This window comes from Lepisosteus oculatus, chromosome 2 (genome assembly GCF_040954835.1).
Source record: "Lepisosteus oculatus isolate fLepOcu1 chromosome 2, fLepOcu1.hap2, whole genome shotgun sequence".
NCBI lineage: Eukaryota > Metazoa > Chordata > Actinopteri > Semionotiformes > Lepisosteidae > Lepisosteus > Lepisosteus oculatus.
In genome coordinates this window covers 70,601,154-70,628,606 of record NC_090697.1, presented here as the reverse complement: position 1 = coordinate 70,628,606, position 27,453 = coordinate 70,601,154, and the positions used below count along the sequence as shown (strand labels likewise).

Here is a 27,453-nt window from a genome sequence, read left to right as displayed (position 1 = left end):
GGGGACTTAAATCTTAATCATATTTGTTTGAAGACATTTGTGGCAGTAGTACTAGATGTTACGAATACATATAGAAATAAGCTGCAGTGGAAACTGAAATGAGAATTACCATATTCATGATAAGAAGAGACTACAAAGTTCTGCAAAAACATAATACTCATGGGTCTTCCATGACTTTCTTACTCCTTCATCTTTCATTGCTAATAGTGTAGTTTAATTTATTGCTCTTTATTCAGCCCTATCCTTGTGAAAAGGCAAGGACATAATTGATAGAGGGGAGAAGTGATAGGAAAATCCTGAATTGTTGCTGTTCAGCACAATGGAGGTTCCGTATAAGATCATTATAATGAAAACCACATTTGTCAGGCAACAAAAAAAGCTGGCAAGTCATTGCTGAATCTACACATTTATTTGATACACAGTTTTATTTGTTCACTGATTTAGAAAAAGCATTGAAAAGCAACAGGAAACAAATACACCAAAGGTAACAAAGAATTCAGTCTGAGCAGGAGTCACACTTGAAATTGCTAAATACATGAATGTACTTAAGGCATATGACCTCCATCCCACATTTCTAAGGAGTCTGGAGATATAAAAAGGATACCATGATCAATATAAATAATTCAAGTATTTGTATAGAAAGGTTTTTGTTTTGTTTTTAAAAAGAAAGTAAAAATGTAGAAATATGTAGAATTAAAATTACTATCTGGACATGGCTGAAGGTTCTTCAGAAGTAGTCAGAGATGCAGCATGTCTGTTTTCAAAATTGGAGACACAGGAGGGGGAGAGTTACAGGCTACAGTAACAGCAATGTTGTGGGACCTGTGTTTCAGTGCTGCTGCTATAGTAGAATAACATACTGTAAATTGGTCAATTCATTGCAATTTATCTAAAATTACGGAACCTTAATTGCTTGCCAAATAACAAACATTTCAAATGCAAACAGAGTTTCTTCTCCTCTTGAGCAGATTTTGTGAGGCAGAACTAAAGTTTTACTTGATGTCAGACTGCTCCCGCAGTCCTTTAGTCCAGTTTCTGTACTGAGTGTACAGAAACCACAACTGTCCTAATCACAAATCAGACATCTGTATCCACGGGACCTTTCCATAGTTCCTTGTATGCTTAAGGCTATTAGAATAAAGAACATAGTAGAGGGCCTGAAAATAAACTTTTGGCCTTTGGTCTTCTGTAAATGAATGGCAGCTTGCTGCTTGTTTGTCAGTTTTAATAACTTAAGACCTCCTATGTCAAATAACCCGAATTTTCATTTCCACTTTTCTTCTATTAATATTTCTCAACCCTCAAGGTACAAAGGCTCTCTCTTCACTTTGTGTGCCAATCCTCAAACAGAAAAAATACAGAATTCACATACAATATAAATTATAAATGCTATTTATCATATTGATAAGAGAATCCTAATATATGCATGTAATTCCAGCATGCAATTCATATACTGAAGGTACAGAACGCAATGCATTTCCAAAATGTAAAGGCTCATAGTATATTTGAAAAACACAAGTGAATTGAATACGTATCATATTCTGAAAAGAATAGGAAGTAATGTAGAGTTCCAGTTATTGTATGTCACATGTGATTTCAGGGAGGGTTTCATGTGGTCTGATGTAAATATTTCTTCAAAGGCAGACTGGACACACAAATGTCAAAGCACCATTTATCATGCCCCACCAGCCATACACCGCTCTCTCATCGCTTTTCTAGTGAGGAACCTCTCCTTCACATGACTGCTGTTGCACAATGTGCTTTGTGTGTTCACCACATCAGCCTACATTATGTGGGATTTCTGCGTCTGGACATTTTTTACTGACTAATGCATTTAAAGGAGAGGTGGTAAAGTACATTATAACTCTCAGCTAGTTCTTACAGACTTCTGAAGGCAACAGCCTGACAATCTTTTCTTTCCACCACAGATGGTTTGCCAACACAGAAAAGTCAGTCAGTTGATATGGGTATCATTAACATTAAACACATTCTGTTTCGCACTAGTGAGTAACATTCAACGCAAGACTAGCAAATTACTCCCCGAAGGATGTTTCTTGTAACTTCAATGTACTTACATGAAAGTACAGTACCTTAAAAAGAATAACTAGCAAAAAACCCGATCCTGTCCTGAAACTAACATTCCTATTGGATATAAATGATTTTTTTTCTCTCACAGTGCTGGATAAAAATAATTACAAAATACTTACATTTAGAGAAACCAAAAGAAATAAAGATGCACAAATTATTTCTGGATTTTATCTGCTGGTTCCAGAACTTTTGTCCAGATTGCAGAAGGCAACGGCGTGTACATAGTCCTTAGAATTGGAAGGATTTGAAGTTTTATGAAAACAGTGACTGTGGCTTCCCTTAGTATAAAAAAGTGGCAGGAGTGAGGTTTTTTTAAAAAACACACACACATACACACACACAGAAAGATACAAAAGCAACCTACCCCATTTCTCCGGTATGTTTCAGAATTAAAATTACTGTACACATTTAATATTTTTGTCTGACACCAGATGAGCTGTGTTGGATGTTGTGAAGGTTACAGCTTAGTATCCTAAATTGCAGGCTATGCCAATATTTTTTATCAGGCATACTTCTAATTGTGGCCCAGAAAAAGTGCTGAATACTGTACTTAGGGCTTTATGGGCAAAATGTACAGTAAATTTCTCAGCATTTTCAATGCAATCTGCTAAATCAAACCTTGGTTTCCTCATTCCAAACAGGAGCTTCATTCCATTAGTGAATCAAGATTGTGTCTGAGTTAAGTTTAAGCAGGAAAGTTGAAACTCACAGATCTGGAATTTTAAAAATAGAAAATCTTGTGACGCTCTCCCAGATAATGAAAGGGCATTTTGCACATCCTATTAATCCTCCATGGTACCAGTGTTTTTTAATTAGAACACTTGTAATACATGGCCTCCAAGGAGCCTGGGAATTCCTGGTAGAATATAACAATAGAGACAGCATTAACCCAGCCACTAATGAGGGATCTGGAAAGGGGGATGTCATGATGGTGTAGCAGCTAGTGCTGCTGCCTCACCCCTCTTGGGTTTTGGACTGAGTTCCTAGGAAGCCCTCCTTGTGGAGTTTGTATCTTCTCCCCATGTTTTTACAGGTTTTCTTTGGGACCTCTGATTTCTTCTCACCTTCCAAGCTTATTCTGGATTTAATTAATTCTTGGCTCTAAACAAAGTGTGCCTGCCCTGCAATGGTTTGATATTTCCCTCTGCACCCTGTGCATTTAGGACAGGCTCCAGAGTGCTGTAATCCTTACCAGGAATAAGTGGCCTTCTTGAGAACGGATGACTGGCTGGCCTCTGGGAAGGTCTTAGAAAGCTCCTGGTTTCACCATTGCAATGTTTCTCCCACATATGCCTTCTGAAAACATGCAAGCACCAATTATTTTTATGATAAACCCACCCATTTCAGAAAAGCCATTTGTGTGTGTTTTTTTCAAATCTCGGCTCCTGGACAAACCCAGCAACAATACGTGGGGCAGAATGCGGAAGTGTAGGCAGTGACGCTCGTCAGACACCTGGCTTCAAACCGCTCACTTTTGAATGTGTTAAAGGTTGCGGCATCCCAGACAGGTTCTGCACCAAGTGAAGGAGTGGTGTATCCCTCACCGCAATCCTGCAAGCACCTGGGACATTGCAAGTTGTTATAACACAAATAACACCAAACCTTCCCTCCCTGTTTAAAACGGCCAGGGAGCTGAGTCATTGAAAAGACACTTTGGAGTGATCAAAGTCTAGAAATCAGGGAACAATATATTGACAGAATGTTTTTTTTCTGTCCTTAGAATTGAAGGAACACTCCCATAACATTGTACACCTGAAACTTAAAGAAACACAAATTACATCAAAGGCCAAGTGACTATAGCACCAGACACAGCAAACAAGTCACATTGATAGGCTACTCTAACCTACACCACTGTTTTCTACCTGGATACTGCACAATTCCCTTCACTGCATCTCACTCCTAAATACAAGGTTGGTTCAGACTCTAAGTACAATGCTAAAGTTAATTATTCTATACTTCACTTAACAACAAGTACAATCACTGGTTTAGCTGCTAAAGCTAACCATCTAACTACAAATTGCTACATTGAAAGAGCTGCCTTTCCTTTAAGACAGGTTTCCCACAGCTCTGTGCTACAAAATATTATCCTGACGTCTTGGAAAAATAAAAAGTGAAGAGTATGAATTTAGGAAAGGGTCTTTCCCACGATAGGCAGGATACTTGAGATGTGTCTTTAAAATCTTGCATTTCATTTGAAATGCTCATGTTCAAGATGTTCGAGAAGTTTACCTTCTTTTACTATTTTCCAGTGTTACTGTAAGTAAGGACACATCCAATAAAACCCAAATCCCTGCAGAGAACATTCAAGCACGGCATCAGCACCACAATGACAGTACATAGCAAACAAGAAAATCTTATTCCATCACACTTTCCTGACACTGAGATCTCAGGATACTGCTTAAATGGATGCAGTAGCAATAGCTACAGTTTGACTGAGTCCTGACCTTATTACATATCTATAGAGATCTGGGAAATGGAGGATCATCATTGGTCATCCAGGTCAATGTCAGGCTTTTCACTTGTTTTTTTAAATGGAGCAAATTGTGCACTAGAGCAAAGGTTTTCGGCTACCTAAGCACCAGGAAAGGGGGGATTAAGAACACAATCTTTCTACTTTTTATAACAATTTCCTATGGCTCCAAAGAAGGCATGAATTTAAATGTCTGCGGCTGTTTGTTTCTTTATTTTGTTCTGCAGTGGTTAACAGAAACTCCATGTTGATATCAAGGAGCTTAAAGCAACACTTACACTAACAATAGACACAGCTAACTGGATATCCTGCTGACCTTGATCACTGCCCTCAGTGGAAGGTAGTCAATCCCAAGAAGTGCTGGCCAAATAGGAGGAAATAGAAAAATGTGCACTATTAATGACTCTCCAGATCCCACCTGTGCAATAACGAGTTTCAGGGTTTTTTAAGATCTCTTTCTTACTAAGCAAAACAAAAAAGTCAAATAAATACCCTTAGGAAAATGTACATAGGCAGATTTTCAAAGTATTTTCAGCTTTTTTCTGGATTTACTGCGCTCCTACCATGATTTACTGTGCTTTTCTAACTATGAATGAATATGATCTGTCTTTCTTCCATGATACACCACAATACACTTTCATAAGGGTACAGAGTGATGGCGCGATTTTCTCAAGATAGTATTTTTTAGCCATTGACTGTACCGGAGCCTTCTTAGGTTTTCCGGCTGTCTCTCAAAATGCCATCGAGGCCGTTGAGCTGACGGAGGAAGCCGCGGTTGGGTATGATGCCACGGTGGTCCTTGACGGTCTTGATGGCTTCGACGAGGGTCATGTTCTGGCGGATCATGAGGTAAGCCAGCACCAAGGTGGCTGAGCGACTGACCCCTACAGCACAGTGAACCAGAATTTTCCCTGCAGGTCCGCAACAAAACAGAAGTAAACTGAAAAGCTCAAACCTGGACTTCCATCATGCAGTACTATGCAGTTAAAGCAAATGTGTTGTAAAAATGAATGAATTCCTCCTGTACTGCAATTGCTTATTAAAATTTAAAAATAACCTTATCAAAGAATATTGAATATGGTCACAGCCTGATCCCTGAGAGACTTACCTCCACTGCTCAGTGCCTTGTGGATGAACTCTGCAGCAGGGTAGAAGTTGACACTCATATCAAAGGTAGGCGAGTCATGGGCCTCTATACCCTGGTAGGTGATGTTCATGCCCTGGTAGTGTTCCGCCCCGCCTCGCCACTTGCTATGGGCACAGTTAAGGATGTGGGTGATCCCGAGCTTTGTCAACTCACGCCGGTCAGCAGCTATATCCCTGCAAAATCCATGTTTATCATCATTGTCATCATCCACCCATCCAGCCATTTTCTAACACTTCTTTCACTACAGGGTCGCAGGGGAGCCAGGACCTATCCCCGCAAGCAAGAGACTCAAGGCAGGAATGCTGTCACGGATGTCGGGAGGGCATGCCTTGGAATGGCCAGGAGAGCAATAAAGACCCTAAGTGTAGCGTCAAAAGGGGTAAAACAGAGGTTATCCCAGGCTCAGGGGGTCTGACGATGTCGGTATAGAAACCTATGCCCTCAGGCCGTGGATGTGGGGCGATCTGGTACTAGGCGAGTCTCATGACATCTGGACCCTCAATGCTGAACGAGGATCAGAGCAGACACAGGAAGTAAATAGGCTACGCAGCAAGACACACCAGAAAGACATGAATAATCACAGGGAACTAGGAACAGGACAGAAGCAGAGTGCCCTCTGGGAGTACAGGGCGTGACAGATGCAAGCTGGATGTTACACCAGTGCATCATAGGACACGGACCCAGACATGCACACTCACTCTAGGGCCAGTTTTCCAGAAAGCAACTAAGCCTACACGAAGGTGGGGAGAGCACAGAAACTCTACGCAGATAGTGCCCCAGGTCCAGAATGGAACCCAGGGCCCCAGCTCTGCAAGGCAGCAATGCTTACCACTGCCCCACTGTTCCACTCATCGTCAGCATCATTATTTGTCCTTAAAAAACACGTTTTCAAACGCGCAGTCTATAGCAAATGTAGCAAAGTTTCAAAAGATCTGAAATACTCACATGCTGTTGAGCACAAGATGCATAAAATATTTGTAAGCAACATGACATCACAGAAGTTATACAGTATATCTATTCAAATGGGGTGAAGGGTTTTACTTGTTGCAACCATCCTGAAAATAACAGCAACAAGTGTACAAACATTAATATCACTGCTTCTACCACTACCATCTGCAGTAAGAGGAGCAGGAGTAGTGTTAGCAGAGGAGATTTGCTCCACCTTGAAAGAATAGGCAGAAGTCACAGGTTAACAGAATGAAATCGCAACCAAAATATGGTAGTGACTGTCTTTTTAGCATATAATAAACATTGACCCTTTCCATTAACAAAATATCATTACCTTTTTATTGCATTTCAAGAAAAATCAAAGAACATTGTCAGCCAATATGGAGCGCTCCGGTAAAGAAGCTTAGTCTGATCCTAGGAAGGTTACAAACCAAGCACAAGGACAACATGCAGAATATGGAGCAGCAAAGACTGGAAGCGCAACTCACTGGTCGCCTATGTAGAGGCCAGGCCACACTTCGTCCGCGTGGTTGCAAGCGGTCTTCCCCGTGTACAACAGCCGCTCCAGCTCGTACACAGACAGGACAGGAGAGCTGCGCTCGGAGTCCTTCCTATTCGGAGACCTGGAGCTGCTCCGAGAGAATCTCGACATGAACGCCATTGGAGGCCCTGGATACAGCGAACATTACTGTCTGCTGAGATTAAAAACAACATTTTAGTCATCTCCCATCGCCATAAACGGTATCATTCTCATTTTATCATCCTGGGTTAAATGAATATACTACATACAGACCTGTTCATATTTTTAATTGTCGGGGCTAAGCATTAGATATTGAATAGATGAATAAATATTCTTCCTGATACTGGTACATGCAGTAGTTTCATATTGTCCTGATTATATTCTTTAATCCGCAGTTTGTGTGCACATTTTCTACAACGAAATATAAAAAGCAATCACTTTCCTTTATTAATATGTAAGGTAACCTATTGTATTTGCAATTGTTTTTCCAACAACCAGCAGTTCCACAAGTGTTTCGAATCAAAATTTTAAAATACTACAACATTGCGGACCACAAACATTTTGCACATTGTTGCTTATTTGTAAACATTACTTTTGCATAGATCCTTTAGCTAGAGCCGAGCTTCAAACCTTAACAGAAAGTTGCTGTAAGCAACATGCATGCAGACATACTGTAGTAGTCCTTTAACAGGTAAGTCATAAATTAAAATACGAACGGTTTCCTGCAGAAATCAACCAGCAAAAATAAGTGTAGAAATAAAAAAGTGTAAACAGTTTTGCTCCCTACGTGCTATCACCATTTTTACATGTATTTTAATTCTAGGGGGGGAAAAACGAATAAACAAAAATCCCTGGATTTATCTGTAGAAAAAAAATCAGCGTGTTGGTTTCGTAGTGCGCTGCGTTCCTTCTTCAGTCTCTTATTCGTAAAATGTGAAAATCGACGAATCCAGTATGGATTTACAGTAAGCCTACCTTTTCTCTGTTGCTTTGAGTATCTCGACGTCTCTCAGCCCTGTAACGAATATTCCAGCAGGCTACCAGAAGCCATGTTTTTTGCTTTTGACATCCAGCAGTCTATTTTAAGCAGTCGGCACGACGGATGATGAGTTTGTTTATATCAGAGGAACCTCACTCAATTTGTATCAATCACCCTCCCCACTGCCCTTACCCCACTCACCCCCCCCCCTCTGCCACCCCGCAAAACAATCACCAACGGAATGTTATAATCGTCACAAAATAAATCTAGACGGAGGGTATGTACCTCTTGCGAAATTATTTTGTTATTATTTAATAATGGTGATCCCACTGAAAAAAAATCAAAAACGGGATCTCATACTGTGTTCAATAGAAACTGGGGATTCAATAGATACAGCTTATTAGATACGATTTTGACAACACAACGTCCGTCGATTTAATGCCCTTCTGCTATTTGTGTGTCGATGTAAAGCAATAAACCACATTTTGAGAAAACAGTTGAAATGCATTTATTATTATTATTATTTTACGCGTCTACACACAACGTCCCTCTCCAACAAGAAGAGGAAAACCTCAGTAGTTTCTTTTGTTTTGCTAATACGGTCACATGGACGCTGGTCAGGTGTAATTGTTGAGATTGTGGAGAAAATTTAAAAAGCCAGTTTAACTGTCAATCAAAAATGTATTCAGAGACAGTCTCTGGGGAAAAGCAAGCCTTTTCAGTAAAGTCCCCCCCGAACAATCCCATTGCAACGCGAACGCGCCAGTCTGGGTCTTTTCCAGTCCGACCTGTCCGGCTCAATATCGTCCTTGACCACAGGTTTGCACGGTGAGATTTTCACTAGGCTGACAGTCCTCCGCAGCTCTCCAGACCTCACAGTGGTAAGAACACGCAACTTTAAACGTCTTATCATCAAATATGTCGACGGACCCAAAAAATTCGACAATCGTGTTCCCCCCCCCCCCCCCCTTTAAATAATACAGAACATCAGAGATTTACGCTTCTTTGGCATCAAAGAAAAATTATTGAAATTCAATTATTCGCAGGTGTATACAACCGTACATTAGGACTAACTACACCTAAAAGTGTATGGGTACGTTAAATTTGTAGAAAAAAAATATGAACGCACGTACAATGTGTCACGGCCAACATATAACGGAGGATAAGCAATTTAGTTTGAAAATTAAAATCTCTTGCACAAAGTCTAATTAAGCAATCAGATGATTGTACAATAATGTGGACAACCAGGTTGATTTCAACAGTATGTGCTGTGCAACACAGCCGTCTTGTCAAGGGATACAGATAACATCTCCAAAGTCATTCATGGTTACTTTGGTAATGACGAATCAAACACTGCCCACTTACGGTGAAAAATGGGTTTACATAATCATTCCCATTCTGAGAAACGAGCATTTTATACAAACTGGTTCCTGATCATCTTCCATCGGTTCAGGCAGGATCCCACATGTCCTTACTGTATAAAAAATAATAATGATACAACCAGTAATAAAAATTGTGAAATGTAAAAATACAAGAAATCGACTAGGAGTCTTGCTGTTAGAGGCTGCTGAAATAAAAAGGAAACACGTTGTTGTGTACAAACTGAAAACTTTTATTAAAGAAACTGATGATATGTACATAGTTATCCTCCCTTCAGACTGTCAAGGAACTTTAAGCAGAAACAAAAATTTGATCAGATTACTGAAACATTTTCTCCTTTCATTTGCAAAGCTCCACAGATTTGGTAGATGATAAAAACGCCTGCCAATATTACAGTACTAAGAAAAAAATATCCTTCATTACTTACACAAAAATCTAACATTACAATCACAAAAAATGACTTTTGTGCCTCTAGGAACCCATAAAAATGTGATTCTAGGATATTTATTTGGTAGTTACAGAATATAAGCAGGTTTTCCATCTTCTCAAGCTTTGCATCCACAAAATGTTCAAATGGAGGTCTTGGTCTTGGTCAGACTGAAAGATTGATCAGGTAGTATTCTGATATTGGCAAGTTACAGCCTGGTATCCCACACTGTGACTAGTGACAACACAGAGATGAACTGGTGTAGGACAGTCATTTCCTCTGGCTCCACTCACTGCTCAAATAAAAACTGCTCTCAGAGTTCTGTGTAAAATGCAGTATCAGTTTTAGAAGGTGCCATTGCGAAAATAATTCTTACACATACAGCAAACAATATGGACATTATATGCAACAACATGCATTTTTTTGGATCGTTAATTCAGACCTGTATGATTTTTTCAATGATTTGTGACTGGAATGGATAGTTCTTTTCAAGATGTATAAAATGTTTACGTGATAGTCATTTTCCCCCAGAGATGGATTAAGGATTTCAAACAATATGTTTGAAAATTGCAGGGTGGTCTCTCTGTTTTCGGTCTGAATAAACAACCTAGCTGGGATGAACACAATGGGAATTCTATCAAAACATATCATTTGCTAAGTCACGAATGATTTTTGTATTTTGCCAGTAAGACTAGTAATATTATTTTTTCCCCAAATCAACCAAGGATAGAAGCGGTCTACAACACAGGTAATCTTTAAAGAACCTGACTATAGACAGCTGTTTACTTCAAAGTCACAAACATTACACTTTTCATCATTAATAATGATCTACTTTTATGAGAAATACTTTGGTAAGAATGTTCATGATCAGTGCCGACAGATGTCTCTGAACGCAAAACGAAACTAAAAGTTTTATCAAATAAACCCACTACTCACATAATGTGTAAATTGAAAACAACAGACTCATTACATATTAAAAGTATAAGCGACTGAAAACAGTCAGGTACATTAAGGTGCCCACATCAACCCTTGAAACACTTAAAAATAGACACAAATGGTTGTAAAAATAAAGCAAACCTAAAAGTATAATCAAGCTGTTTTATTTCCTACAGAGCTGTATAAGTTCTCTGTACAGCAGCTTCCTCAACATAGCCGGACACTACCTGTGCTCTCTCACAATGGGGAAGGGGACCCCAATACCTCCCAGCCGAACCAACTTGTTTCATCACAGGTACTGGGATACAGACCAAACAGACAACAGACGGGGAAGAACTTCACATTTTCACAAGGAAAAATGTAAGTGTAAGAAATAAGACAAACCAGTAAAGTCCAATGGCCTTGTGCCAATCTACTCATACAAGGACATGACGCCAATTCATATCATTAGTGGATCACCTAGCGCACTTTGTGCTCCATATACACCAACACCTAGTGTACTCTGGGAATCCCAGAAGAGGGTGGATATCGTTTTCAAGTACAACGCTTATAAATTATATATCTGTAAAAATAAATGTTTATAAATAATCCACTTTATAAAAAATGTTATCCATATTGATTATATGTAAACTATTATTTCCCCAAACAGCACCTCCTAGTTACTCCAATTCTGAATGTCTCTGCAACAGCTGAGTGGAAATAAAAGAATGAATGCAAAAAATCAGTGACAAAAAAAACGATACAGGGAAAAAGAGACCCCAGAACAGTACTTTAGCCCTTTCCATGTTGGTAGATACCCCAGCAAGATTAGGTGAATCTAATTTTTATGGAATGTGCACTACAGCGACTCTTGGGACACCTCTGAAATCATGGGTGGCAAAACCAGCTCTGGAGGGTCAGAGTCCTGCGGGTCACCCCTAAATCCTCCACTTCTTAAAACTTGGAAGGCATGTGAGGTTTGGATCAATTCTAGACAGAAACAAACATTGGTGGTTCTTAAGGGCTAAGAGGGCTTCATTTCAAAGAATCTACAAAGGGTCTAACTGAATAACTCACCTGGTTCGGTGCTCAAAGGAAAATTGCTGAAAGTGTCTGGAATTTGAAGGTTCATGGGTGACCCATAAATCCTGCTGGGTTCTGGAAAACTGGACTCTCGGGGACCAGGGATGGCCTGAATGATTAATATCATTGCTCATCTAAAATATACATGGGAGAATCCTGTAAGAGTTACAGGGGTCAGTGGAACAGGAAAAGGAGGGATCACCAGGATGTGGGGCCACTGTGCCAATGCTGGGATGATGGGAGGAGTGCATCTTTCTAAAAGAAACGTGGGGAGGCTCTAGAAAGCCTTCCTTTCCAGGCGGTCGAGAATGCCTTGTACTTTCTGCACGGCCTCCTTTCTGGTCTGCCGGACGAGATCTTGCCCCCCGGTTTCCACCGAGTCGAGCTCCAGCAGCTCTTTGGTGAGCAGCTCCTCCAGGCAGCGGTAGCTCTTGTCCGTTTTATGACCCACGAACTCGTCGACGTCCTCCTCCAGCAGGCCCACCCGAGCCAGGACCTGCTGCACCCGGGACAGGCCGGGGTTGTCGCTCGGCGGAGACGCCTCCCGAGGCGGGGCAGGCTCCTGTGCCGTTCCCGTCTTGCCGTACAACTGCGGGGGGGCGCTGTACTCCCCGCCCTGTCCGGGGTTAGGGTTCGGTGACCTGGGCTTGGGTCCACCGGGATGAGGAGGCTGATTTGGGTGGGAGTAGCCGCAGTACTGAGAGTCCTGCTTGAAAAAGAAAAAAAAAAAGAAAGGCAGGTGACAACACAAACCATGAAAAAGATCAAAACACTTTGGCAAGTGAAAATCAAAATAGGTATACAGTATAGATCAACAAAATCATCTTAGAAATAACTTCATTATACAGATGGGAGTTTACAAAAGCCAAGCCACTATTTCTAGACCTGAATTATTTTCTCGTCAGCAAATAATTAACAAAAGAATATACAGGCTGGCACTAGTCTATGCTCTATAAACCAAATCCATAACAAATTTCAATAATGCAAGAGATATAGCTTACTTACAAATTGGATCAACTTGTCCTCAAGGTCCCTACATTATATGTACAGTATCACACCTGAAGAAGGCTCCACGGCCGAAACGTTTGGTATTCTTTCTTTTCAGCATGGAATAAACCTATTACTTGTTCCTTTGCAGCCTACGCATGCTGACGCAGCTACCCACCTGAACTACTTCATATTACATATATGTTGTGTTTTTCATGTGTTACACATTTATAGGAATTACAGAAACAAAACAGGATTTTGTTTTAGAAGCTCCCCGGGCACATTTAGTTTTCCCTCTGCAGTTACACAAGCAAAGCAATCCAAAAAATATTCGAATTCTCACAGCCCGCCATCAGTTACCTTTGGGTCGTACTGTGGCGTGGCAGGCTCAGGGCTGGGCCAGGGTGAGTGATGTGTGGAGAGGAAAGGGTTTCCATAGTGGCCAGGAGGTGGCTGGGGGCCTGGCTGCCACTGTTGGTGAGAAGGGTGCCCGTAGCCCCCTGGGTGAGACCAGGCTTCGGCTGGAGGTCTCGAGGGCACTGCAGGCTGAGCAGGATACGCATGGCTCTGGGGTACTGAATGAACTCCATCTCCGTAGTGAGAGTAGGAAGCAGGAGGGTAACCAGGAGCCTAGGAGAGGAGACACGCAAAAGTAGGATAACAGCTGTTGGTTCTTGTGATGTAACTTTAGTTCTGTATCAAAGCTGCCAGCCCAGAAGAAAGCGGTGATGAGTACCCTACCCCCTGGCAGTGTGGAACGGGATAACGTTGGTGGTGAGAAGGGTGCTGGCCCACTCCTACTGTCGCAGGATTAGGGCACCCTTGGGACGGGTATGGGGGTGTTCCTGGTGGCTGATCACCACAATAGAAGGGGTTGGAGGGGTGGAGAGCACCGGAATAGACCCCGTTATGGTAGGCTGGCATTGCCTGTGAAGCAAAATGGAATTGTAAAGCATCTCTGAGCACACAAACAACAAAAGCAAAAGGTATCCAGAGCTTTACATCTTTTACATCCTATATAAACTAAGAGAGGAGGAAGTGAAATTTCTTACTCATTTTGACAGAACATATGTTTTAAGAGAGTTATTGCACTCAGTCTTGCCAGGGACTCATTTCAACATGTTAAACTCCATAAGTTCAGTCCAACTTGGCCACTTTAATCCAATGTAATTATCCACAACTTCTACTGCTTTAGTCTTAGTATAAAATATGACACAGTTTTCCAATCAATTATTGATTACTATTGTAATAGCTTGTGAAACAACTTGATGCACATGGCTTTTCACTTGAATATTGAGAATATCAAGCTTGATAGTATAATGCGATTAAAACAACCTCTCTTATAGACCGAGGGGAGGAACACTTGAGTGAGCCAGTCCACCGATTGAGTGTCATGCAGTGAAGCAGAATCACTCAATACTGTACCTGGGGGTTGTATGGAGTCTGTCCATTGACTTCTGTTCCAGGAGAATATGTATTTGAATATGGACCGGCTGGGTGAGATGGTGGGTACCAGTAGTTGGATGGATAGCCAGGGTAGGGTACTGAGTCCTATGAGACAAACCAGCTGTTAGAAGGTTACCATGTTTACTGCGGCAAAGAGTATTGCAGTACTACAGAACAGCAAAAACCAGCCTCCTCCAAAAAATCTGTCAGCTCCTTCAGGGGACGATTAATCGTACATGTGGACCTCTTTGTCCAACATGTTGGTACTAGTTCTGCATTCCTTTATCAACAGTAGGCTAACAAACCCCAAGGATGCTGTCTACACCTGAATATAGGGATTAACCACCATCCTCCCAATGTGATTATATTAGTTACTTAGAGGAGATATTTTCATTTCCCCGTGTATCAATACTCTTGGAACGTTAACTGATTTTTTAATATTCTATTTTTTTGGCTGTCATTTCAAGAAAAATGCAAAACAAAATTCTTAAACACACCATGGTCAAAATGTTTAATTGACACTCACATGGAAAAAAAATGTTTTACTGAACAAACCTGGTGGCAGATCTTTTTGAGTTTAGTTTAGAATCACGTCTTTATAATCATGGTTCTCTGTCACTGAAGGATATGATTAAACTTTTCAGCTGGGCATCATTGTCCCGAAACTTGATGAACTGGGGTCCAGTTCTGCAGGTCGTCAATTTGAATGCAAATGGAAATCAGACAGAAAACACTCAATCTGTTTAATCTATGAGTCCATTCTACCAAAGCAAAAACTGTTTTATCTAGTGACTGATTTTTGGAAGATGAAAGCTGTCATCAGATCAAATATTTCTGCTTTGAGAACTAAAGGAATATGATTGGAATCTCCAAAAAACTCCATCTGACCTGACTGCTGGAATACTTAAAATGACCACCTGTTTTCATTATTAAGTAATTAAGTAAAAATACCCTGAGCAAAGGCAGACTCATTTCACATCTTTCTTTGTAACAACTGTTCTAGTGTGATCCTTCAGTTGCAAACCCATCTGAATAGAAATTAATTAAGTGAAACTTTTCCATTTCAGTCTCTGTATAGGCTAAAAAACAGCACATAAACTGCTGTGGTTCGAGTTGTAAATTATTTGTTAATGACCATTTCTGTTTGCTAGACCATTCTTGTGTTGCTTGCCTTTGACGCTGTCCATTATAACAATCCCCTTAAACAATTTAAAATTTGCATTACTAACTCTGTCCTTTGTTAGTTTGTGTCCTGTCTGTACAAAAAGACAGTGTGTATCACTTCTTCACTGTACTTCTTCCACAAACCTGTTCCTTACTGGTGTTCATCGGAGTCGATAAAACAGGGCTCTCTGTTATCCACTAACTATAGTACAGTATATATTACCCTTCATCCAAATAATACAGAGGCAGAACACTTATTGTTTCTATGCTGGTGATAATAATGACCTAATTTCTAGGTCACATACTCTAACAGTCTTTGCATGTAATCTTGTAGGTATCAAAATTTCATAACTTAATAATAAAACTGAGGTTCTATTAGTTTCTATTAGTTTGTTCTCAGCATCAGACTGACAAATCCAGAAGTTTAAGGCAGTCATTTGATAATCGTGTGTATAATAAGAAGCTACAGTAGCGGTGGCCAGCCGTGGTGTTGAAGAGGCACAATCCAGCTGGTCATAAGGTCACCCTTAAATCCATTTTCAAATGCTTGAAACAATTTCATTTTGACCACAGAAGCAGGACATTCAGTTCCGAGACGAATTTTTGATCTGAAATGAAATCAAAATCACTTGAGAAACAAGTTCAATGTATTTACGAATTAAGATTTAAAAGGTTACTATAGGACCTACTGGACTGTAGCTCTCCAGGACCAGTGGTTTGGCCACCAACATGTTAGAGCATCGTTTTGAAGTACTTGTATTTTGCTTGACTATCGTATGCTGAGAAACTCGTCTTAGTTTTTTTTTTAATTATTATTATTCTAGGACTGATCCTGGTATCTCTAAAACACAACTGAAAGATTTCAAATTGTGCAAAGCAGTGCTGCTTACTCCCTCATAAAATCTATATCAATCACGTGTATTCATGCCACCCCTCTCCTGCGATCACTGCACTGGTTACTTATAAACTGTGGTTTGGACTTTAGTATTAACTTGCAAAGTTTTACACATTTTTGCTGCACTGTAAATAAAAGTTTATTTGACAACTTTATGCTCCCTCTGGTCATGCCTTATATTTGGTAAAATGTCTATGCACCTAAGATAAGGAATTATTTGAATTATTTGCTCTTCTTTGTACGGTACGATGCCGAGCCAGTAAATATTTTTAGGTGGTTAAGAAAACTGCTTCTACACGTCGGCTTTTAAGTAGCTTTAAGTAATTTAAGTTATTGTCTGCCTTAAATGTCCGTCTTATAGTTCTGTTGATCTAAGCCTGTGTGCTGTTACATCAGCACAGTATAGTAAAAATATACAGGGGTTAATACGGTACTTAAGACAACAACGACAACGACAAGTCGTTTAATGTGTGACACTCGAGTGAAAATACTGGAAGGAAATTAATGAATAATAAAGTTCAATTAAGAAGAAACGAGGTATTCAACCAGATTCGAACATCTATAAGGTATCCTACTGTAGCTGCTGAAGATAAGCCCCATAGCCTATTCAACGCTGCCACAAGTTACACGAAAGATCACCAATATGCATCCTAAGCTAAGCACTACTTACCCGACTGCCTGTCACCATAGGGGCATTCCAGTTGTTGTTTTCCGAGTTGTTGCTATAAGGAGGCCAGGTTCCTTTGGGATTTGATTGCATTTGGTGCATCGCCCATACAGGATCTCCACCATTTGCACGACCTCTCTCGTTGCCTAACGAATCGTACGCCATTGAGCCCGATTTTACCAACTTGACATTCCTTGTTAAACCAGTGTACGGTTAGAGTTCTGTGGCTGTGCGTTTAAAACGGAACACAACCACATAAAACAATGAGACGCGAAACGTGTACCGCCCCTTTAAGTTTGAGGAACTCTGCTTTCCTCGTCCTAGATGGCAATTATTACATGAGGGCACACTCTTCTTACGTCAATAGGTTAAATCATTTTTTGACCAATAGGTGTTCAGAACTCGGAAACACGTCCCACCTACATCCTGGAAAACGACCTATAGATGAAAGCGGGGTCTTGGTGCCCTTCTGACTGACGTCACTTCTGGTTTTTGCCGGGGAATTTAAAGGGGACGTCAAAGGTTCTTCTAAAGTATCTCTAGGGACATTTGGGATGGAATAACGCATCCTTGATGCGTCAATATTTGTCATATCTACTTGCAGAATACGTTCCTTTAAGCTTCGTGGTGCTATATGATGGCACAGTGTAACGGCTGTGTTTATTAACACCATCATTGAGTTTGGTCTCTTGATTATAATTTGCATAACTAATTATATAAATTGGTTAGGTAATCCTAATGATGTAAAATCAATACTATTTAACCTTGAATCAGACATGGTGGGAAGTTTATATTCCAGTAACGTTTTGACTCTTCTCAATCGGAACAAGACAAGTTAAAAACAACTGAATACGAATAGGGAGTATATAACACAAATCAACTTCTTCAGTCTCTCTGCTCTCACTCCATAGTAGCGTAATATCTAATTCTCCGGTAGGATATTGAAATTTGCTTCAAATTTGCAATCAATAGAACTCAACTCGTTACACACAAAAGAGCACGACAAATGTGAAATGTATTTAATTTATAACATGCATATCCACTAGTAACTATGCCAATAAATATGTTTTTATCCCCAATTTAGCGTTTTCACTCTTCACGAGATCTGTAAATTGTCTTAAGTGGAACATCAAATAAAGAGTTAAATCACAGAGGAAGTGCAGGTCTTACACTAACCTTGCACTTCCTGTCAAGGCAAGGATACACACATTTTGAATGATTCATGGCCAGAAAACGGCTCTTTATAATTATTTCCAACTTTAAAATAGCATAGTTGAATAGCGCTTAAGAAAATGAATTATATGCCGGGAACAGCGAGTCTAATTGAGGATATCGACAGTAAGTAATACGTTTAATTACTGCTGATCCGTACCTTACAATGTATCTTGTGAAGCTCTGCTCGGTTGTGAAAGAGCAAGCGGTGTATTGTTATTTTTTTCAGCTAGTAAAGCGGCTTTTCCCCGTGTTGTTTTTCAATGTGAGTGACTGGTATTGCTTAGAAAATGCAGTAAACGGCGATGTTGTTTAGTCAATATTTGAATGCCTCAGGTTAGGTGTCCCAATTCCTCCCTTAACTCTCACCTCGTCGAACCATGTCGAAACGGTTTAGAAAATAATAATTTATCGCAAAATAAACGTGCACATATCATTTTACTTTTCTGTTATGGTAAAACCGACCTACAAGGACATAAGACATTACGGCTAGCTGCCATGCATGTGTTATTTCCCTATAACATTTAATAATACTTGTCGATGAGTGGAGACTAAAACATCAAATGTTTCATTGCATTGCTCAATTAAGTTATTGTTTTTATTTGTTCCTGACTATGATGTCGTTGCACGTCCTGTGGTGAACGATAGTGAAAACATTGATTGTTGATTACCCTCAAGATCTTTTGCTGTATTGGTTTTTTTTTCTTTTGCAGAAAAACATCTTGTCCTTCTACGAGACGGGCGAACACTGATTGGATTTCTGCGAAGTATTGATCAGTTTGGTATGAATCATTGTGGATCACTTGGGTTTAGCTTTAAAGATTTTCTCCGTGACTTGCATTCAACTTGGGGGATAACGTAAAAATGCAATTTGCCAGGACATGCGTATCATCATACAACTCGGAAATGAAATTGGTTCCTTTAAAATGAGTTCATTTCTTGTTGCATTCAGTTAAATTTTCTTAGTTGTTTTGTTAGTGATCAATTTCAACGAAAAAGGCTGCTGTTTTTTCTCTTGGTAGGTAAATCCTGTAGTTATGTTAATCACAATCCCTAAATTCTGTGTTGTGACAACTGAGACTTCCACATTTTTATATCTTGGAGCTAACATTTCAGAAAGAAAAAAGTTTTAACTTGATCACTGCGAATCGGTGCATTTGAGAGTTCCTTGCTAATGGATTTTTAACTGCATTTCCGTTTAATTTGCAGCTAATTTAGTCTTGCATCAAACAGTGGAACGTATCCATGTGGGCAGAAAGTATGGAGACATCCCTCGAGGAATATTTATAGTGAGGGGGGAAAATGTTGTTCTGCTTGGAGAAATAGTAAGTAGGCTTCTCCTTCTATAGCAGCTTGTTTCATCAGTTGGAATGTTTCTAAGGATGTGGCTCTGAAAACGGTTTCCTTGAATCAGTCCTATATACACAGACTTGTTTTTGTTATTTTCTGAAAATAAACTGATCTGGAAAAACTAATTTCACAAAAAAGAATAGGCTTGAAAAAATGGCGGTTGATCTGGTTGTAAATACCCAGTTTCTCAAACTCCCTTTGAATGCTGTCTTGAAAACAGCTCTGTCACTGGCTTATACCCAGAAGATTAAATGTAATGGAAGTAAAAGATTCTCACAGCAGGGTGAAGCTGGCACTACCTATGGTAGTACATTTGTCATATACAATTACTGGATGTGTAGCGCAGTTGGGCTTTTCAGCACATTGTGAACATGCCTCTGAAAAGATCAATTTATCGAACATATGATAGCAAGGTATCTCACTGCAATCAACTGGAAAGACTTTGAACTTAAGTGAAGTCAAAAACTTGGATCTATTGATGCTAGAAAAAATTATCTGTGATTTTCTGGGTATGTAGAAGGGAAAAAATTATCTCCAAATCAGAAATTTGAAAACATTATAAAGGACGCTCCACTGGTAATCCTATAAAGGACTTTGGAAACTGAGGATGATGTATCGTAACTTTCAGCCTTATTAGAATATCTGTTGTCTTTTTTTTTCTCTGCCCAGGCTTGCTTTATCTTAGCACACTGCACATCTAACTAATCAAATAAAAATAGATCAAATCAGCAGAGAGCCTTAAACTGGTCTGTGTTTGATTCCTAGGATCTGGAGAAGGAGAGTGATACAGTCCTGCAGCAAGTTTCCATTGAGGAGATTTTGGAAGAGCAGAGGGAGGAACAGCAGGCTAAACAAGAGGCAGAGAAATTAAAACTACAAGCACTTAAGGACCGTGGACTGTCTATCCCACGAGCAGACACCCTAGATGAATACTGAATCCCTTTTATTTTAATTGGACCTTTCAGTTTTAAAACCAAGATGATGACAGGTTGTTGTTGTTTTCACAAACTAACATGATCATGTCCTGAAGGGAGAGGAAAGAAAATATTTACCCCTAACAGAACTTGCCACGTTTTGTTTTGTCTAATAGTATTTCAAATGAATGGCGAATTATGGATCTAAACTAATCGTCTTTTTGTTACCTTTGATATGTGTCACATTGGACGCCAGGGCAAATCGCAACAAAGCACTTGTTTTAAGCTGCTGTAGTTATTTTCATATTATGTTTCTTAAATGAAAAGGACTTCTTGTTTTTTGTACTATTCTGTCAGAATAACGGTGGCTGTTTTGAGCTGCCATGTAAATAAACAGAGAACAATCTAAGAATTGTTTAAAAAACTGTCAACATTTTGGTCTTTAAAAATATTAGTGTATTGTTTTCGTGCAATATAACACTTAATTGTGATTGACTGTTGAATATATATATATATAGGGTGCTGGGAATACTTAAAGACCCATGTCTTACTGTATTTGTTCCCGCTCTTTAGTTTATCCTGATTTTTTCATTTAGAATTGTTTTTTCAGCTATATTAAATTAATTACTTGTGGCTAGCTCAAGCAGGTATTGTGCACCAACAGTGTGTTGAAGATAAGGGAAATCTGTACAGTGAGCAGTGTGTTTTATCTGGCCAGAGTTTTTTTTTTTTTCTGTGACACGAGTGCATTGCTCCATACTCGATGGGACACCTGACCACCACATGGCTGTCCCTCATTTGTAGTTCTGAGTAGACTGCAGTGCACGGAGGAAATGAAATGAGCTCTCATCCCATTAACCTAGCACTCCACAGCCCTGGCTTCTAGCCTAATGTGAGAGACAAAATTGAACTTCTCTGTGGAGAAGGTCCTTGGGTTCAAGCCCGAGTCAGGCCACTAGCCAGCTGTGAGTGGGATTCCCCGAGCACCATCTCACACTCAGGGAGCGTGGGGTGGGTTTATCTAAACGGCTCCGGCTTGTGCACGTGTGGGTCTGTCAGAGAGGCAGTGATCTGCACAAATAAGGGGAATGAAGAGTTTGGGAAATTGTCTTGCATATAATTTAAAATATTTTTTTTACGACACTCCAAACAGAGCCTGGCTGCATCGAACTTCCTTCTTAACTGGATTCTACCAGTGGTCAGGTCAATTGGTTGATGCATTTCTTCTGAAGCCATACCTATCGATAAACGATCCCCCAACTAACTGTCCATGTCAAAGAATCTGTACCATGGAGACTAAGGAACCATCTCCATGACCGAATTCTGAGGAGATAGACAGGTTTGTAGGGTACAGTATGCAACATAGCTGAGCAATTGGGCAAGATGGTCCTTGGTCGTAAATAAAAGTATTGATCTCTTTGGCCTGAATAGAAAGCACTATGCCAGGTGCAAACTGAGCACAACTCATCACCTGTGTAACACCATCCCTTCCAAGAAGCCTGGTGGCGGCAGCTTCATTTTATAAGGATGCATTTCAGTGGCAGGGCCTGGGCCACGTGTCAGGAGAGAAGGAAACGGTGCCACGTACAAGCAAAGCCTTGAGGAGAACGTGCTTCAGAAAGCACAAGACCCTAGACTGGGATAAATATTCACATTCCAGCAGGACGACAATCCCAAGCACACAGCCAAAGTCACAATGAAGTCCCTATGGCCCAGCAACAGCCCAGACCTGAATCCCACTGAGAGTCTGTGGAAAGGCTAGAAGACTGCAGTTCACTGATGCTCCCCTTCCAACTTGACAGTTTGAGCAAATCTTAAAGTGGGTGTTCATAAAAAAAAAAATCCCTCAGGGGACAATAAAAATCTTATCTTAACTTGTTTAATAATCATAAATGTTGCTAATTTAAGTATTTAGACCTGTGAACTCAATATTTGATGGAAGCACTGTTGACAGCAGTTACAACTGCAAGTAGTTTTGCACATCAGCTTAGTATAATTTTGCAGATTTGCTCAAGCTGAAGTTGCTTGGAGATCTCTTACAAACAACTTTTTGCACGTCTCTACGTAGATTGTAAAAAAGATGCAAGACAGGAATTTGACTGGGTCACTTAAGGATATTAACAGATTCTGTAATATCTGTAGATATGGCCTTGCTCCTTGGATCACTGTCAAGCTGAAAGATTAATATTTGTGCCACTTTTAGGTGTGAAGCAACTTTTCTCTAAGATTTGCCAGTACTTTTCTCCATCTACTGTATGTTCCCATCAGTCTTGACACACTTCCCAGTCCCTGTTGATGACAAGGAGAAGTATAACATGATGTTACCACCATCGTCCTTGGTGGTAGGAATGGTATGGACTAAGTAGGCACTAGGCTGGTTTAGCATCAAATGAAATGCTTTCCATTTAGACCAAAAGGTTCCAAAATTGTCATGTTTGACCACACAAAACCGTTTGCCACATATCTTGCAGTGTCTTGTAATGTTTTGTTGTAAACCCCGTGTGGGATTTGAGATTTGTTTTCTGCTCTGGCATACAACACAGCTTTGTGGAATGATTGAAATATTGTTGAGTCATGGACGTTGTCTCAGCCACTGAATGCTGTAGCTCTTTCAAAGTTGCCATCAGCATAATAGCAGCTGGCCAAGGAGGAAACTGAGGCAGGCAGTGTATGGGTGCTTTCCAGTCCTTAATGACACAACTAACTATGTAGCTAGTTAAGGTTATTTTGTGCAGCTGAATTAATTTGGGATTTGAGGATTTGTTTTCTGCTCTGGTAGAATTAATTTAGGTTTGCCTTGGCAAAGAGTTTGAATACTTCAAACTACTTGTACATTTTTCTTTCACATTATCTACTTATTTCTTTTTTGCTTTGAATGTGTGGAGTTGGTTGTGCATATAAAAACATCGATGTCTGCTTCATCCTCTCACGGTTGCGAGTGTTAAAGCAACAGACTGCAACTCTTGATGTTGGTACTGTAAGTCATTGTCCCGTGCAAGTTGTACAGGAGAGACAATGTTCCCAGCAGATGGCGCAACGGTTCGGTGCTCGATTCAAATCAGTGAAGCTGCAAAAAAAAAACTTAAACATTTTGCCAGTAGACCTCTCTTTTTTCTGTCAGTCTATGAATATGCAGCTAGTTCGCAAAGACATACGCAGATATGCAAGATGTTACTGAGATTTGAGCGATGTAAATACAGCTGTCTCGGACGTAGTGAATAGTTACTATACATACATCTGATAAATTGAGGTTTTTAAGTGTTGTATAAACCCCAGACCTTTCGAAAAATCGAATGAAATTAGACCTAATAATCCCCATCTATGAACTGGCTTCATCCCCACCGAAAGCTGGTGTGTGGTGCGCGTTTTGGCGCACTATGACTGCCGTCGCATCATCCAGGTGGGGCTGCACATTGGTGGTGGTGGAGGGGAGTCCCCATTACCTGTAAAGCGCTTTGAGTGGAGTGTCCAGAAAAGCGCTATACTGTATAAGTGTAAGCAATTATAATTATTATAATTAATTATTATTTTTTTCTGCGTAGTAAAGGTGTGCAATTTAACAGGAGTATCTCCGCTATCTGTTTTGATGTAAAACAGCACCTTCCACGAGGTAGCCCTCCTCCGCCTGGTACGGGGCGGGGGCTGGTAGGGGGGATTAGAAAAAAAAAGTCTGCTATCAGATGTCTTTGACAGCCAGACATGCCTCTTCTCTCAGCGTTCGTGCGTCAGGAGCAGCCGTGGGTACGCCTCTTCCGACCCACTGTGCCTCGGTAGCCGAGCAAAAAGAGTCCTCCGTTTTGCTTGCTTTATAGGAAACAAATCTGTTAGAGATAAACGGGTGCTCTTCTGTTTTTCGGCCGAAGGAAACAATACCTGTACTTTCTGACCCAGAGCTGACCAGAAGCACGGGGAAGCCGCTTGGAGCGTCGCCAAACCCCACAACCAAAACCCAGCCCTGCTTTGATTACGCGCCGAGAGGGGGAGCATGTTGAGATTGTGACAACCCCAAGTGTACTTTACGAACTCCGCAGTGTTATTACTGGTCTGCAATCTAACCTGGCTCACAGACGCGGCCACTATCAAAGAACCACCAGGGAAAAAAATGCTTAGACAACGGCATGTGTGATACTCTAAATTAAATGACTATTTACTGAACTATTTAAACTGTTTTATCTTAAATATTTTGTAATGGACATGTCTTCGCAAAACGATATCCGTAAACTCCTACCGTGCTTGTGTGCTGGAGACTTAAGTGCTGGTGTGCAAAGCAGTTCTTCGAGTTCAGAATGTCTACTCGTTTGATTTGAATTGTCAAAGAAAAAGAGAAACCGAATTTCTCTGCGGCTACGGGGATTGGGGTTTCCAGCATACAGCCCGAACACTGACAGCATCCACTCGCCCTGAGTTTGTGTCGTGGTCACACAGACGGGATATTAATGGAGTTAGAAAATATTGTGGCCAACACGGTGCTTTTAAAGGCGAGAGAAGGTAAGGAAGTCTTTAAATGTGAATATGAAACCTAAACGGTGATGCGTTTGCGCTTTCGAAAACTCTCTGCAATGAGAGTTTTTTTTATCTCGGCCTGAAAGATTACATTCATAATTCCTAAAACATTTTTTTAATCTAATGGTATTCGGCTTAGTTTCGGATGTTGTTTCTGAGACAGATGTAATGTGAAGTCGACAAATACTGTGTATTCAGAGCCACTTTATGGGAGAGTCGACATCTCTCTAGCCTGAGTTCACCATTGTATCACTTTTTAAAGTATTAACGTATGTCACTTCTTACGTCTTTAGTTGATCTTTAAAGGAAAACAATATGAGCTACCCACATCCGTTTTAGGATTAAGGTCATCGCACACTGGATCCGATCAGTCATTTACTAGGTGTCTACGAAAGTTATGCGTCTTGGCAGTTAAATCCAAACTGTCTGGTCGAGAACCGGTAACTTGAACATTAAAATCTGTTTCAAACGATTTGCTTCTCATTTCTTTCCGTTTTAGTACCAAAATATACTAGCTGTCCGTGGTAACAACCCTTTCTCTCTTACACACAGTACTATGTGCTTATGCAGGCGTGCGGTTGAAATCAGACGTTAGCTTGTTTTCTGTCCTAATAACGCGTCCGTCTGATGGGAAACGTTTCACAGCTGGACTGTTCTATGAGCTGCTCATGAAGAATCTCCCCCTCGAAATTTAGTAAGGATGCATTTTGGAATCTAGACTCGACGACTTATTTATTGGAAAGGATAGTGGACAGACTGTATTTCAGTGCCGGCTGTTGGGGAAACCGTACTGTACATCCAAACAAAAATAGCGTTAGGGTTATTCATCTAATTCGTTCAATGTTGACGTTTAGGGTGAACCATAAATGCATTAACCGGTGTCACAATAAAACGTTTGTGATCCAGTATCCTGTAAAGTTACAGATTGATCAAGCACAGCATATCAAAGTCGTGGTACAGTACGTACTTGTGTTTAACAGTACACTGCTACCTTGCGTCTCATTCACAGTTTTCCTTCATTCATAAGGAAAGGCTGTGTGTGTGTGTACAGCAGATGTAAAATACGTTTTAAACCAGTACAAAGTAAGCCGTGCTTTGTGCATGGTCATATGTCTTTTTTTTTACCAAGTCCATATACTGTACTTGCACGAGCATTCGCTTACAGAACGGAAATGGTTCATGTTAGGTGAAAATTGAGCACAGCGGAGGGAGTGTCAGCTAAGCGCTGACAGAATTTCATAACTGCCTTCGTCCCATGCGACACATTAAAATAGCAGCGCACAATTGACGTTTGCATTAAAAACTGAACTATTCTATGTCGTCTAGGTGGAGTTTGTCCTACAGTATGTCTTTGTGTTTATTGTTTTTGAAGAAACGCTGTTCAACTGAGTGAATACTGTACAGCATAACCGCTGCCAGATTTGCAACATAAGAACGCTAGTATCTAATTGATCCGAAGATCCCATCCAGCCCTGTTTTGTGTAAGCCAGGGTTTCATAGGAGCATAAGAAAGGTTTCAAACCAGAGGGTTCTATTCGGCCACTATACCCTCTTGGAAGATAGCAGCTAACTGATCCCAGGACTTTCAGACAAACTTTTCTTCTAAGAAGCCAGTCTACCAACCTAATGAATATGGCTGTGTGGTTTGTTACATACTCCCACAACATTCTGTGTAACAAATTACCTACTGGTTTGTGTTTTAAACATATTTGCCTTAAGTTTACATTTGCGCCCTTTTGTTTATGATTCACTGTTGATTCTGAAGACATCCATTGTGAAGACATCTTTGTCAGTTGCTTTGAGGATTTTGAATACATGAATCAGATGCTTTGTAGTCTACTCTGTTCAAGACTGAAAGGGTTGGTTCTTTTAGCCCGTCAAAGCAGTACATTCTTTTAAGCTGGGAATATACTGTATGTGATTGCTCTTCCTATGGTAATATTCCAAAGCAGAAGTACCTTTTTTGAAACATGATGACCATAATTGTACACAATATTCTGAATGAGGCCTTACTACTGAGTGAGGGTGTTGTATCAAGGTATTGTTGAACATTTAATTGCGGTAGCATATTCACTATAACTTTCCAAGAAAAATATGACACATTGGAATTTCAGAATGCAGTTAGGAATCCAAAAATAGTACCGTGGGTTTAGTGTTTGTTTTTCCAGAAGAAAGTTAAAAGTAAAATACAGTCCTCAGCTTAACTGTATTGTACCATGGTAAATGTAGAATGTCATGTAGTAAAAGACAGTAAATTTAGCTACGTAAGTGAAGTGTCATGGTAAGTCGGCAAAAATACTTATACATTTACCGTGGTAAACCGTCGTAAAGACTATGACTCATACACACTCTGTCTTA

At 40.2% G+C, this 27,453-nt stretch overlaps 3 protein-coding genes across 5 annotated transcripts in view; 1 reads left to right on the top strand and 2 right to left on the bottom strand.

Annotated features, from left to right (window-relative positions):
* Positions 1 to 390: 390 nt before the first annotated feature.
* On the bottom strand, positions 391 to 8,347 carry LOC102693336 (dual specificity phosphatase 26). Of its 2 annotated transcripts, none has more exons than XM_015337020.2 (4): positions 8,149 to 8,347; positions 7,142 to 7,345; positions 5,667 to 5,878; positions 391 to 5,469 (listed from the first exon to the last, which is right to left on the bottom strand). In XM_015337020.2, exons 2-4 carry the CDS (start codon positions 7,312 to 7,314, stop codon positions 5,270 to 5,272), a joined length of 585 nt encoding a protein of 194 aa, XP_015192506.1. In that variant the 5' UTR covers positions 7,315 to 7,345; positions 8,149 to 8,347; the 3' UTR covers positions 391 to 5,269. The 2 variants fall into 2 exon arrangements, with proteins under 2 accessions (XP_015192506.1, XP_015192384.1); XM_015336898.2 differs by having other exon boundaries at positions 7,142 to 7,348; positions 8,149 to 8,345.
* Positions 8,348 to 9,740: 1,393 nt separating this feature from the next.
* Positions 9,741 to 17,457, bottom strand: bag4 (BCL2 associated athanogene 4). Of its 2 annotated transcripts, none has more exons than XM_006625506.3 (5): positions 17,120 to 17,457; positions 14,370 to 14,495; positions 13,686 to 13,871; positions 13,305 to 13,574; positions 9,741 to 12,666 (listed from the first exon to the last, which is right to left on the bottom strand). In XM_006625506.3, the coding sequence occupies exons 1-5, from the start codon at positions 17,279 to 17,281 to the stop codon at positions 12,235 to 12,237; spliced, it is 1,176 nt and encodes a 391-aa protein (XP_006625569.2). In that variant the 5' UTR covers positions 17,282 to 17,457; the 3' UTR covers positions 9,741 to 12,234. The 2 variants fall into 2 exon arrangements, with proteins under 2 accessions (XP_006625569.2, XP_015223083.2); XM_015367597.2 differs by having other exon boundaries at positions 9,741 to 12,663.
* Positions 17,458 to 24,276: 6,819 nt separating this feature from the next.
* LOC102696690 (G protein-coupled receptor kinase 5-like) overlaps positions 24,277 to 27,453 on the top strand; it is a 54,230-nt gene continuing 51,053 nt past the window's right edge. Inside the window, exon 1 of the mRNA XM_015340692.2 lies at positions 24,277 to 25,080. Coding sequence (XP_015196178.1) covers positions 25,029 to 25,080 — 52 coding nt within the window. The 5' untranslated portion in view covers positions 24,277 to 25,028. The remainder of the gene's footprint in view (positions 25,081 to 27,453) is intronic.